Below are 14393 nucleotides of genomic sequence, written 5' to 3' on the forward strand. Positions count from 1 at the left end.
TGAAAGCGGATTGTGGGCGCCGGCGCCGCCGCCTCTTCTGCTTCCTCCCCTTCCCGCACAGCGTGGGTCATCTCGGTCCTGTGGCTTTCCTGACATCCCACCGCCAGCCCGGGTGATGCGAGAGTGAGTCCCTCCGTGCTTCGCCACGAAGAGAAGGAGGAGGCGCCTTCCACTTCCTCTTTCTCCTCTGACTAACCCTGGGCGCCCGCCCCGCCCCTGGGGGCGTGATCACGACCGAAGGGGCGGGGAAATACCCATATTTGGCCTTATATGGGCAGCCACGTCACAGGCCGCACACTCATTCACATAAAACGCTGCGCTGCCGGCGGAATCCCCGGCTTCTGGGGCAGCAAGTGGCCGGGCTGGGTGCCGAGCGTGCGGGGCGGGAAAGAGCACTGAGCGGCCCCTCCGGCGCTGGGCTTCGTCGGCCGGCCGCAGCCCCGCGGTGGCCCTCCCGTGCCTTGCTCGCGGGCACCCTGGCCGTGGGCACCTGCGGGGCGCCTGGCGAGGGGCCGCTGGGCAGTGGCGGCATGAAGGTCACGTCGCTCGACGGGCGCCAGCTGCGCAAGATGCTCCGCAAGGAGGCGGCGGCGCGCTGCGTGGTGCTCGACTGCCGGCCCTACTTGGCCTTCGCCGCCTCGAGCGTGCGCGGCTCGCTCAACGTCAACCTCAACTCGGTGGTGCTGCGGCGGGCCCGGGGCGGCGCTGTGTCTGCGCGCTACGTGCTGCCCGACGAGGCGGCTCGCGCGCGGCTGCTGCAGGAGGGCGGCGGCGGCGTGGCGGCGGTGGTAGTGCTGGACCAGGGCAGCCGCCACTGGCAGAAGCTGCGGGAGGAGAGCGCCGCGCGCGTAGTGCTCACCTCGCTGCTGGCCTGCCTGCCCGCCGGCCCGCGGGTCTACTTCCTCAAAGGTGAGCACGACGGAGCGCGGGTCTCCTGCTGCCCTACCGCACTCCCGCACCGGGACTCCCATGTCTTGGGTCCCCCTGCCTGCGTGGGGCGCCCTCGGCTGGACCCGGGAAAGTCAACCACTTGCGGCACTCTGCACACTGGGCTTGACGTGCGCTTGGGAGGGCGCCGGCGTCAGAGCTTCCCCCTTCCCCACCAGCGTTCTTCGAAAGCGTCTGGCAGCCTGTCTGTCCGCCAGGCTGGGTGGGACTGGTTGTGCTGCGGGGAGGTGCTCCTTAGCAGTTTGGGGTCGGTGAGCTCGTGCTGGGCGCAGGCACCGTCTCCAGACAACTGGGTTCACCGCTCTCGCTGGGAACTGGGCTCGGAGCTGTCCTGATAGATCTAGCTCGATCAGCAGGTCCAGACCCTCCCTCCCCCCAGGAGCCTGGCGCCTTGGTGTCCCCCTTCCTCCCTCCTAGACAATTAGAGTGCTCTAGGCTGTGTCTTTACCAACCCCTCTTGCCTTTTTGACCCTGGTGAGTCCCTCCCCTTCCTTTCCTTTTCATTTTATTGCTTTTTATTGTTTTCCTCTGGCCTTCTCCCCTCCTAGTCCGAGGCCTTTTTTCAAGCCCAATTTGGAGCTGACAGCTTTCCCACCCCTTTGACCTCCTGTCTTCCCCGGGCTGAGATTATCCCTGGGACTGGTCCTGAGCTGAGACTACTGCTTGCCTGGGTGGGAGGCTACCAGCCAGGGAGTGCCAGAGAGAGGTGCGGGAAGGGGCGGGGATGGGAGGGTGGTGGCGGGGGCAGTGTGATGTAGAGGAGATTCTGTGACCTCTGATTTGAGACCTCCAAGAGCTGCCACCAGGCCTGTCCGTGTCACCTGCTGGGCACATAACTTTAGCTTCCGGTTGTGGGTGGGTGATTGATTCTCAAACTCCAGAGCATTGATTTCTGGGTCATTTCCTGTGACTGCTCCTGCCTTGTAACTTCCAATGTATGGGAACCCTGGTTCCGTACAGAGATGAGAGCTTAACTGGGCAGGGCCCCAAGGTCCTTCCAGCCCTATTACTGGACACCTTGATCTGTAACACTGATGTGGTTCAATACTCAGGTGCAACTGAGAGAGTTAGGACCCGGTTTCAAAGCAACCCAACTTGGGGAATTTCTCACACCTCAGGCGGGAAGAAGATTCCAGAGGCACGTGGGCAGCTTCCCATCTATTAGCACCTCTTGCTGACTGTCTCTTATTCCCACTGAGAAGATAACAGAGGTGGATGATAATCCTCCTCCTACTGCCCTCACCCCCTGGGGTGCTGGGGAGTGGAAAATGGCCTTTTTCAGCTCTGCAGAGGTCTCTCACTTGGCTCCGGATCTCTTTCTCTTCCTGATGTCACTTTGTTTTAGTCTTTTTACTTAGCATACAGGAAAAGCTTCTGCCTCTCCAGCAGCTTTAAAAATGTTCCCTCTTGGTCCTGCCTCTGCTCTCCACCCCTCTCCAAGGGGGCTGTTTACCAGTTATTGCTACAGGAAGTAGTCAACTCTGTGGACTCAGGAAAATTATGTTTAAAATGTTTTTTTAAATGAAGTAATATATCCAGGTCAAAATTTGAAAATTTCATTGGCTGTATCATGAAAATTGGGTCTTCCACACACCCTTGAACTCAGTCCTGCTCCCCAGATAGCCACCAGCTATTTCTTGTTTGTCTTTATTTCCCACAAATATCTTTAAAAAATAAATTAATTTTAAATATAGCCCCTGTACCTGCCTTTTTTCCCTCAACTAGATCTTGGATGCTTGTCCACATCAGGATGTACATATCCCTTCACTTATGATGACCCTGGTAATGGCCAGCAGGTTGCTTCCAACCTCACTCTTTGAAGCAGTGAAGCAGTGAGGTAGAGGATACCTTTGCCCATATATTGCATGTACACTATCTTATCTTTCAGAAAAATTGTGAGAATTGCCAGGTCAAGTGTTATGTGCATTTGAGATTTCAGTAGAAATTGCTACCCTTATAACATTACTGAACTTCAAACTGTTTTTTGCCAGAGGAAAAATTCTTTATCTTGCCTATCTCATGTCCAAATATGAGTTCAGATTTTAACCCCCAGTGGCATTCAGATCCTGGGGCAATGCTTTTTATACTTGCCTAAATCCCCCCTCCAAAACCAAGACTCACTAAATTGAGATGGTGAGTGACTGAATTGTGTGGCCAATGCTTATTTGTATGGAGTGTCTACTTACTGCCTCAGTTCCCCTGGCAATACGGTGATGATTGAAAGCAGACTCACTCTGAGGAAGGTTGAAGCTGCCCTAAGAATCACCGTGGCTCTTGCAATGGGAGTGAGGCACCGGAGAGGAATGTACTGCCTCCACACCTCTGATGGGAGTGGGTGGAAGACCCGTCTAATCTCCTGACCCCAGCTTGAAGAGGCAGGGCCCAGTTTATCTGTCCCTCTGCTACACGGAGACTCCTTGTCTGCCTCCCTTATTTTGTCAACAGGCAGGCAGGATCTAGCCCACACCCACGTCTCTCCAACTGACAACCAGCTTTTAAATGATCTATTTGAAGCCCAGACATAGGGTAACTCAAAGGTTTCTCTTCAAGTTCTCATCTCTTAAGTTTTGGAGGGACTGCACCCATCTGAATCCAAATACTTACTCACAGTCACTCATTTCATCTTCTAGAACCAAAATGTTGAGACCTGGGCATGGGAAGTGATTTGGTTGTTGACTGACTAGGGACACCTCCTCCATGGAAGGTGTAGGTCATGTTAAGTCTGGCACTCTCTCTGCCTCCTAGAAGGGAAAGGGGCTGGGGGACATGAGGGAGAGGAAGCTACACCCCCAAAGCCTCCACTTCTGCTCCATTGCATCCTCCTCCAGCTGGGCCTCCTGTCATCATGACAGGGAACGTGGTCATTGTAGAGGACCAGAAGCTCATCCGGGAGGCGCAGTGGACTCTTAGTTTAAGTGACCACAGGAGAGATTCTGGTGTACTAAATGGGGGCAGGGGCAGTTCCAGCAAGCCGAGAGGAAGCAGTAATGGCAAGATGACTCATTCTAGGAATTGGCTGCAGCTTCTGGGAGAGTTGCAGAGTGCCATGTAATCCCTTAACCATTTGTCTACTGCAGAGTTGGTAAAAGCCAGCAGGTCCTCTGTGGAGGGTCCATCACAATATCAAAATGCAAAAGAGAAAAGGAGTTTTTTTTTGGAAATGACATGATCTCAGAAGGCATATTTAATTCATGATTTGACACTAAGTGAATTCTCTGGGTCATTAAAAGACAAGTGGGCTTTCTAGAGGCTCTTGGAAGTACCTCAGGTTGCTCTGGGTTGGAAAAAGAGTTCCTAAGCAAGACTGGCTTGTTCACCCACAAGCCCTTGGCCTTCTGAGGGACCCTAGGCCACTTTTCATTTGGTTCTTCCCCACTTGAGTGTAATGATCCTGAGAAGGCAAATTTCTGTGACATAGAGAGAAGTTTAAATTTAATACTAGGATTCTTACATGCCTTTAGTTGACAAATCCTTTTAGGGTCTGGGAGAAAGGTTGAGGGGAGGATAATAAATAAGATGGGATAGTAGTAACAGGAACAGAGACAGTTTTTACTTATGGGCTGGGAATAAAGGTCAGAAGTCCTCATTCCTCCCATTTGGTCTAGAAGGTAATTAACGGATCGAAGGCCCCAAATTGGACCTATGGAAGGGATTGTCAGCAGAGTTCTTAGCACCTCGAGGGTGAGACAGGGCAAGGCTATTTTACTGCCCTGATTTGAAACTTCACGTGAGCCCCCCATTCCCTTATAAGTGGTAGGGTGCCATCTGTAATTCTACTTGGAGCAAATGGGCAGGGGAAAACACAGTTTAAGAGAATTTCTTCTCATAAATTAAGGAAATTTTCCATAATCACACCTTCATTTTAAATAAAAAAGAGAGAAATGGCTTTTGTTTTCTGGAAGGATTTGGTTAATATTTGCTAGATGCCAGATCGTTTCTTTCACAGTGTAAGCTGCTTCTGATAGACACAAAAAGTTAATCATTGCCTCTCTGAACTATAGCCTTTTAGGGTTGTGTTTGTGTGTGTGTGTGTGTGTACGCATCCCATTTCTACCCTAAAACTGCTTGATGGTTCTGCTCAATGTGAGCAGACTCTATTACATTTTTAATTTAATTTAATTTTTTTACTATTCCACACTCAGGGTGTTGAGTGTGGGTATTTTATTTTTTGACTGCTAGAGAAACCAATGCTTATATCTGTCTCACTTTGTTTGTTCATTTGTTTTTGTAGGGGGATATGAGACCTTCTATTCGGAATATCCTGAGTGTTGTGTAGATGTAAAACCCATTTCACAAGAGAAGATCGAAAGCGAGAGAGCCCTCATCAGCCAGTGTGGAAAACCAGTGCTAAGCGTCAACTACAGGCCAGCTTATGACCAGGTATATAGCTTCCAGTTCCTGACTTTATTTCTTCCTTCCTCAGCCACCTGACTCCTCTCCCTGCTCAGCAGCGATTCGTTCTCTGTGGATCAGGGTGCTGGCACCATCCTCTAACCTGGAGAGCCTCTGTAGCTTGCCAATTGGAGTTCCTGTCCAAGAATAAATGGGCATCTTTCCAGCAAACAAGCTGACAAGAGCAAGTGAGCCCCAGGATGCTGGATAGCTTCTAGAGAAAAAGGGAAATGAAAGATACATTGTTAATAGCTGCCTGGGGAGGTTCAGGGAAGCTGAGAAGTACTGGCTTAGGTTTCCCTGAAGACATTACAGAGTTGACTTTCAGGCTTCCTGTGTTTTTTAGTAATTGCTCATCATCTGCAGTTTCCATACACCAACCCAAAACCTATCAAGGTGTGTCTTGGTGATTTTAACAGCAGTGGGGTGGAGGTAGTGGGGAAGGTTGATGCGCTAGAGAAACCCTGGTTGGGATGGCCAGGCAGGCTCCCCTGAGGGTCTCTGTGCTTATAATTCTACAAATTCTGATACCAGAGGAGATCAAGAGACGCTAGAGAGCTTCTTGTTTCTATAAAGGTGTGGGGGTTTATTTCCTTCAAAAAGTTGTGCTTTGTAACCACCCATTAAAGGTCCTGGGTTCTTAACATGATGTAGGAAGATGGGGAAAGGCACAAGAGAGTTCATATCCTGCAGAAACCAGACCTCAAACCTCACTTTGACTTTTCACCAAACAGAGTATAAACTGCCATGACTGGTGAGATGACCTATTTACCAAGTCCAACAGCTGGTTATGGAAGCTCCAGACTTAGAACCCCCTTTATTCTTTCTTTCCCCCAACCTTTTTTTTTGTTGTTGTTTTTTGGTTTTTGGTTTTTGGTTTTTTTTTTCCAGTTCCCCACAGTACTGGGGGTTGAACCCAGGGCCTCGCACATGGCTCAGCAAGAGCTCTACCACTGAGCCACACTCCTAACCCCAGAACCGCCTTCTCTTAACTCCCGGTTCTGGTTCCTTTCGGGACCTCCTGTTTTTCACATGCCCCTGCCTACACACCTGGGTAGTGGGAGGTGCTTATCACACCATCCCCCACAACTAAGAACCTAGCCAAAGCCTAAGAAGGAAGACTTCTAGATGCTGCCAAAAATTCCAGCCCCCTGTCTGAGCAGAACTCTACCCCTGGGGACACACTTCCAAATAGAACCAGGTGACTTGATCTTGAATGGGATCCTTGGTCAGGAATCCTGTTGTCTTGGCCAAGTGCCAGGGTTATGACTCAATTTGTTTTCCTTTATGGAAAATCCTCACAGTGTCTGATGAACCCTGGGCTTTCAAGTCATGTGCATCCAGCCTAACTGGATTTCTATTTTTGTTTGTTTGTTTGTTTGGGTTGTGTTTTCCCCATTTCTCAGAAAGTGAAAGAGAAATAAAAATCGGCAGAGCGTGTGAAAGCACGGCAGACCTTTGGCCAAGCAAAGGTCGGGGAGGCCCTGATGTGTCTTCAAGACGCAGCTGGGGAACCCCCGAGTGCTGCTGCTGAGAACCACTTCTGCACAGAGGAGTGAGATGAGGCCGTGTTAACCTTTGAGGTTTCTAAAGGCCTTTGGTATCTTTCTCTTAAGTGTAAATGGCAGTTTCAGAAAGAGGAAGAAATATAGTTTGAGGGGTGTGTTGGGCTAAGCTCTAGGGGAAGTTGGGTGGGATCCTAGGCCTGGCACTCCGTCAACCACTCTGCCTGCTCCTTGTGCGGGTGTCCGTTGGTAGATCTGGTCAGTTGCTGAGTGAAACTGGACTTGTGCCTCTTATTCTTTTCCAAAGAACACCACGACTCTCCCTTCTGTTTTCTAGGTTTCTAATTAGTGGGTAGTTGGGCCCAAAGGGTGGGTCTGGTTCAGGCCAGAACCAGGCCTGCTTGGATTGCCTAATTCCCAGCATCTGCCCTGTGTCTTCCCCAGGGAGAAAATTCTGGTTCTATTTGTTTATTCTTCAGCCTCATGAAAATGGTATATAATGTGTCAGGTTTTAATGCATCCATTATCCCATTTATGCGTTACCCATTATCCCAGGAGAATAGGGATTATCATCCTTGGTTTATAGATAAAGGTTCAGAGGTTAGGGTAGCTGCCTAAGGTAATACCAGCTTATAGGAAATATGGAGCTGGGACTTGACTATGAAAGAACCATTTTACCTGGTGCCCATGCCCAGGTTCTCAGCCTCTGTACCCTATCACCACTGGGATGGCTGCTTCCTATGTAGGGGAGTTTAGGGATATGTCAGGGAGAGGGTACAAACTGACTCATCTTTAGAGATAGAGGATATTTTATCTGAAACACCTGATTTCTCATATTACCACTGTTGAAGTGGTCTCAGACAAGGCCTTAAGACTGATACTTCGCAGTCAGATTTGGGTTTCAATCCCATCTCTACCATTTGATAATCTCTGATATGGGAAAGTTATTTTATCCTATCTAAGCCTCAAGTCATCCATCTGTAAAGTGGGAATAATGTTACCTACTTTACAGATTTATTGTGAAATTGGTACAATATAAGTACATCCGAAGTGTCAAGTTCAGATGCCAACCATTGTAAGTGCTAATAAAAATACTGATTGTTATAATTAACCTTATATAAAATCCTCTATAACTTTCTTCTAAGTGGCTGAACTGACCTTTGCTGAAACACTCGACTTCTCAGGAAAGAAAGTGCAGACACAAAGTGCTGGGCAAATTGAGAATGGCCTGTTGCAACCTCCCTTCCCCCGACAGCACACACATGCCCCTTTCCCTGTTATGGGTTGGACTGAGAGTTTCCATTCCACTCTCACTCCTGGACAGGAAATGGAAAGACAGGAAACGCATGGATGGTATGGGAAAGGCTCCCAAAGATGCAAGCATAGTCCCCACACAGCCCAGTGTTTCCCTCTGAATCTCCAGGGGCTCCTGTTATTACAACTGTCACTGACTTTTTGTCTTGTTTTGTTTTGGCACCTGAGAACCCATAAATGCTCAGATTGCTGGAGTCCCAACTAGCTGGAGGTTCTTTTCAGTTTTGCCTCAGGGTAGATAATTTTTGGTTCTCCCTTAGTCTGGATCCTCCTCACCAGAAACCAACTGGGTGTGTGATGATGTAAATCCCTCTCACCCACACCAGCACCCCATGTGAAGAAGGTCAGGGGTGGGAAAGCCCCTCTGTGGTCTAACAGCTTTTCTTAGCCTATAGATTCTGGGTAGGAAGCAGTTATTTTTAATCCTAAGAAGCATAGACTTTTGGAGGCGGGGTGGGGGGAGGGGAAGGACACACATTTTACCATTTCTAAAACCTGGGTTATTTTAGAATAGACAGTATCTTAGGGTTGGTGAACATCCACTATGAAATGTTGGGCTGGAAAGGAGGGAGCCTACCTTGCCGTTTTATCTCTAGAGAAATCAGGGTTGCTCCGTGGCTCAGGGGTTGCCCTGGTACATGGGACAGCTGAAATGTCACCACAGGTCTTTTAATTCTTCCCATCACCACAGTGCTCCACATCTGAACCTGGCCAGCTCAGGAAGGCTGCTGGCATTTCCTACCTCCTTGATAAGTGCAAGAAATGAAACTCTGGGCCGTGTGGGTTTTGCTGTCATTGAGTCACACGGCAGTCACAGCGGGTAGAGTTTGCCAGGATGGAGGTGCCACCCACACTCTTGGCTGAGCTGCCCTGGCTCTGAACCCTCTCTACCTGGAAACCAGAAAGGGAACCTCCCACCTTAAGAGACAAATAGGTCAGAGTTGTTTTTTTTAATTCTTCCAAATGAGCACGCTAATCCAATATTTCCTGGTTGCCCTTTGTCTCTACCTCCAGGGCGGCCCCGTTGAAATCCTTCCCTTCCTCTACCTTGGAAGTGCCTACCATGCATCCAAGTGCGAGTTCCTAGCCAACCTGCATATCACAGCCCTGCTGAATGTCTCCCGCAGGACCTCTGAGGCCTGCACGACCCACCTACACTACAAATGGATCCCAGTGGAAGACAGCCACACGGCTGACATCAGCTCCCACTTTCAAGAAGCAATAGACTTCATTGGTAGGTTGGGTACTCCCCCTCCGTTATTTTGGGAGCCTTCAAGCATGCCTTCTTGGTTTTTGATGTCCTAATGGGGGGCTACCTACTCTGCAAGAAAAGTGCCCTGCGTATGCAACCACCAAGAGTTGGAGCCAAGAGCAGATGCAGCAGAGGGGAGGACTTGAGCTGCTATTAATAGGAGCTTTAATTTGCAAGATAAATGAATTAATATAATTTTATGACTATACTCGCTGCTGCTCTTGTTATTGTTTCTAGTTGGGCGGGAGCAGAGTATGTCCATGCGTAATGCTTCACACGAGGAAAGGGGGAAGCGGGGGCTCCCTAACTGTGCTTCTGCGTAGGTTGGGATATTTTTAAAAGCAAACAGAAGGATCGAGATAGCGTTACTTACGCACTGAGCCTCGAGGGCCCAACAGCTTTCCACAGTTTTGGCAAACGGCTTTTGGAGGCAATTTGTTTTGCATTTTCAGCTAATTTTGGATTAAAGATAGCACTTGACTCAAGCTCCATGCTTTGTGCACAGAAAATTTGGCTTCTTCTACATCCTTTCTGCATTTCCATGAGGCAGTTATCATTTACTCCATTGTACAAACCTGAAAACAGGCCTTGGCCTTCAGCCCCTCTGCCTGGAAAGAGCTTTGGCCTTAGGGTTTCCAGGCACTTGAGGTTGTCTGGATTGTCCTCCCATTTTATGTCTTCTCTTTCTCCTGCAACCCTCTCCCTGGGGGACTGGCCTAACTTTTTTTTTTTTGTCTCATATTTGCAAAACTCCCTAACTTTGTGGTCGTAAGAGGCCTTCTTTTTTTTTTTTTTTTTTTTTTTTTTTTTTAACACGCATAGTTGTTAGTACTAAGGCTTGATTTTCCTGTATCACCTTCTAAGGGATGTTGGAGGGGGAAAGGCAGGTGTTAGGCAAAGCATAATTACTTGGTGCAGATAGCAATTAAAGGGCCCTTCTTCAGCCACATGGTAAGCCCTGTGCACATCACACACAATTTCTGCTCTGTAGGAAACCTCGATGAGAAATTCACCAGAAGCAAAAGGTCAAACCTGTCCTCATTGTCCTCTGAGCCTCCAGGCTGAAATGATCCCTTTGGAGCCTGAGAAGCAGCCAAAATGATGGGTTCAGGGTGGGAAACCCTTGACTTGCTCTCCCGGTCCCTGGGAAGGCCCTGCCCTTCTAGCCTCTTATTTAATTACCTAGATAGCTGCTGAATGAGGTCATGAAACTCGCCCCCATTCAGCTCTCAGAACCGTCCCTCCCTGTCCTGTGTGTATTGTGTGTGTGTTTGTGTACAGTCACACCACCCCACAGGGTTTCAAAAGCACACAATACCTTGCCCTGCTGATAGAAGAGGCTGAGCCTCCCCCGTGGGCCTTGCACTGAAATACACACTGACCCCTTCCAAGTGAAGAGGGTCCTGTGGAAGGCAGGCCCCTGAGGTGTAGAGAGGGTTCCAGAAGCAGTGTATTCCAGACCCTTTGCATGCTTGTATGTGGCCCTTCAACCACGAAGAACTGGACTACAGAGGAGAAGCAAGTGGAAGAGCAAAGGAAAAAAAGGCACAGCCCTATAATCCTAGGGACTTGGGGTTCTCCCCTTTGAACTAATTTACAAGAACTTTTGTTTTTTGAGGGTTTGTTGTTGTTGTTTTAAATTGATTGAATTGGAGGTTTCTCTAATGAGCTGCCTTGGGTGTCCTTTGGGGTTTTTTGGTTCAGATGAGGAATCTGGCTTTCCTCCCCAACCCTTAGACATTTTATCTTCTAGACATTGCAGATTCATGTGCAAACTTCTTGAACTTGAGCAGATGGATGGAGGGTGTAAGGGGGCTAATGTTCTCCCACCTCTTGCCTTCAAAAATTTTGTTTTTGCATACTGTGGCCTTATAGAGTGCTAGCTGCATCTAACTTTCTGTGCTATAATTGTTTCCTCATTAGCAAAAGGGGGAATTGGAAGGACTGTTTTGTATTTTTGTTGATAATATTCACCTTTTACCCCTTCCCATTTTTAACAATTGTAGTTCTTTTTTGCCGGGAGGGTTAGATCAGGAAAGGAGGAACCCCCTTTTGTCACATTGGGCTAAAGAGTGCTAACTGATGGTGGTAGCTTTATAGCAGTGACTCCCATTGTTGAGCAACATGGAATTTGCAAAAGCCATTTATATCCTCCGTCTAGTAAGCGTCACTTAGCCAGGCCTATAATTAGTGGCCATGTGCTATTTATCGTATGTTTGGTGGTGAGAACCCTAGGAGCTGAGCCAAGCATCCCGCCCTGGCACAGCAAGACAGGGTGCCCAGGGAGGCCAGAAGGTCTCTACCAGGATGGAGGCTAGGTCACCATCATTAGAATCATACCTGAAGAGGCGAAGAATTTCCTCTCTGGCCTGGGATACTCTTGGAAAATTGTGCATATGCAATAAAAATTTGCATATGCTTTTAAGGACTTTCTAGTTCTTTCTTGAACCCCATCAGTGGAACCCAAGTTAATATGGCATCCCCAGAAGGGATTCCTTCAGGACTGGCACCTCCCATGGCAGAACCTGCAAGTGTTCTGGGGAATTGGGGAGCAGTGGCAAGGATTAAAAATGTCCTGCATCTGTCCTCACCAATGGGGACCGAAGACTAGCAAAAGTGTAGAAGAGTACCACAGCTCTGGGGAGACATGATGATGTGATAACTAGGGGACATGACTCTTTAATTCTGTGTGTAGAGTCTAGTTCCCACTCATTCCCACTCTCTTTTCTTCCTTTCAGACTGTGTCAGGGAAAAGGGAGGCAAGGTCCTTGTCCACTGTGAGGCTGGGGTCTCCCGGTCGCCCACCATCTGCATGGCTTACCTCATGAAGACCAAGCAGTTCCGCCTGAAGGAGGCCTTCGATTACATCAAGCAGAGGAGGAGTGTGATCTCACCCAACTTTGGCTTCATGGGCCAGCTTCTGCAGTATGAATCTGAGATCCTGCCTTCCACGCCCAATCCGCAGCCTCTCTCTTGCCAAGGGGAGGCAGCAGGCTCCCCGTTTATAGACCATTTGCAGACACTGAGCCCTGACGTGCAGGGCACCTACTGCACATTCCCTACCTCGGTGCTGGCGCCAGTGCCCACCCACTCAACCGTTGCAGAGCTCCACAGGGGCCCTGTGGCCACTGCCACATCCTGCTAAGACTGGGATGGGGTGCCAGCCCAGCCCCAAGAGCAACTGTGATTTTGTTTTTTATACTCATGGACATTTCATACCTGTGCAATACTGAAGACCTCTCTCTGTCCCACTGCCCCAGTGAGACAGGGTGTGGTCAGCAGGCTTGCAGACGAACTTCAGACTGACCTCACGGAGAGGTTCTCGGGACCGAAGGAAGGCCAAGCCATTAAGAGAGCACAGTGCGTGCTGACTACTGTACTTCCAGACCCCTGCCCTCTCAGGACCTCCTAGTCCTTGCACCTCAAAGTTCGCCTTTTCATTTCAAAAGCATAGGCAATAAACACCTGCAGCAACAGGGAAGAGAGAAGTTGCTGGACCAGGAGAAAAGGCAGTTAGGAAGCCAATTCATTTTGAAGGAAGCACAACCTCCATCTTATTTTTTGAACTTTGGCAATCTCAGTGTCTCTCTGTTGCTTCAGGGTATAAGCTGATCACCACCGGAAAGTCACCCGGATTTGTAGGGACACCTGTATATGCCAGTTTGAACCCTGAAATGTCTTTGAGATGCCCTCTGGATCCGATGGAAACAGTTGGTTGAAGTCACAAGACGTCGACTCTTCTGGGTTTCGTTTTCACTGTGGGTTCTTTCCTGGCCTTGAACTTTGGCATGATTCTTCTTCATACTTGAACCTGTCTCATTGCACCTCTCTTAAACTCCTCTCTTAAAAGAGTTTTCAGACCCTAGACCAAAAATCACCCCTTTGAGGCGTCAGCAGATGCCTGGAGAAGAGGGGTGCCTGCTGTGTATTCTAGGTCAGTGGCATTGAAAACAGTCATTTCTCAGCTTGCTGTCCTGTGTGCCCGTGTCTCCTTTCTTTTGACACTTGTTTTCCTCCCAGCCCCTGGGGGTTGTCTTCAAGCTACTGACTTCTGGGATTTGCAGATTTTTGCTATGTGGTACTACTTTTCTGTCTGTAGATTATTTCTCCAGGGGAAAAGGCAATAATTTCTTAAAACCCATGTGAATGTGAAGTAAAGGGGTATGTTACTGGTTGTTATTTTTTTTTTATAGTGCAAAATAAAAATAGTAAAAGGAAGCAAGTACGTCTTCATGTTGTTGGTGAATGGAGTAAGACAGGGATGCCTTTCGGTGGGAGTCAGGCTACTGCCCTGGGTTTTATTTCCAAATAGTAGGGTGAGATGGCGGATATGTCGCTGTAAGTGTGAGTCTCTGTGTCCACGCATGAATCCATGATCTTAACAAGGACACAAAATGCTGCTTTCCATCTTAGAGGCTTCCCTATGCTAACTGGCGAAGTCCCTGGGCACAGGCCTCACAGGGAGGTGGTCAGAGCATCTACTCACTCTGGGTTCTTCAAACCCGTCACCTCAAGACAGTGAGTTTGGCTTGAACCTCGGATCCCTCATCTGTGAAATGGAGTGAACTGAGCTAGATGAAAGTCCCTATAAGCACAAGGCCCTTGATTCCAGGAAACCTGAGTGCCAAGCTGTCAAGTCTCCCCTCCCTGCTTGACACATGGCAGACTGAAAAGTCCAGATAGAAGGGTGGGATAGAGTTGGGAAATATGTGAAGTTTTACATTAAGGGCCTGTCCCCTTCCCCCCTTTTTTTTTACCCTTGGCAACTAATTCTTCCAGAAAATTCACTCCGTAGTTTCTAGGTAAATTCACAGTGAGTGGGTTTAAATCCAAGGCAGACTCTACTTGCCTTCTAAATAATTTCCTCTGCGTTGGTGGAGATAGGAAAGAGCAGAATCGACTTCTCCCCACAGCATTGCCTATGCTCAAGTCTAACTCTTGGGGCCTACTTCCTAACCTGGGGGAGTAGGGAACTGATTGGG

The 14393-nt window shown here is 48.8% G+C and overlaps 1 protein-coding gene across 1 annotated transcript; it reads left to right on the forward strand.

Moving 5' to 3' along the window:
- The first annotated feature begins 329 nt into the window (after positions 1 to 329).
- Positions 330 to 13609, forward strand: Dusp5 (dual specificity phosphatase 5). The gene is made up of 4 exons (XM_047554239.1): positions 330 to 909; positions 5180 to 5328; positions 9174 to 9393; positions 12150 to 13609. The coding sequence occupies exons 1-4, from the start codon at positions 531 to 533 to the stop codon at positions 12554 to 12556; spliced, it is 1155 nt and encodes a 384-aa protein (XP_047410195.1). The 5' UTR covers positions 330 to 530; the 3' UTR covers positions 12557 to 13609.
- The last annotated feature ends 784 nt before the right edge of the window (positions 13610 to 14393 follow it).

The sequence above is a fragment of the Sciurus carolinensis genome, chromosome 5 (assembly GCF_902686445.1).
Source record: "Sciurus carolinensis chromosome 5, mSciCar1.2, whole genome shotgun sequence".
NCBI lineage: Eukaryota > Metazoa > Chordata > Mammalia > Rodentia > Sciuridae > Sciurus > Sciurus carolinensis.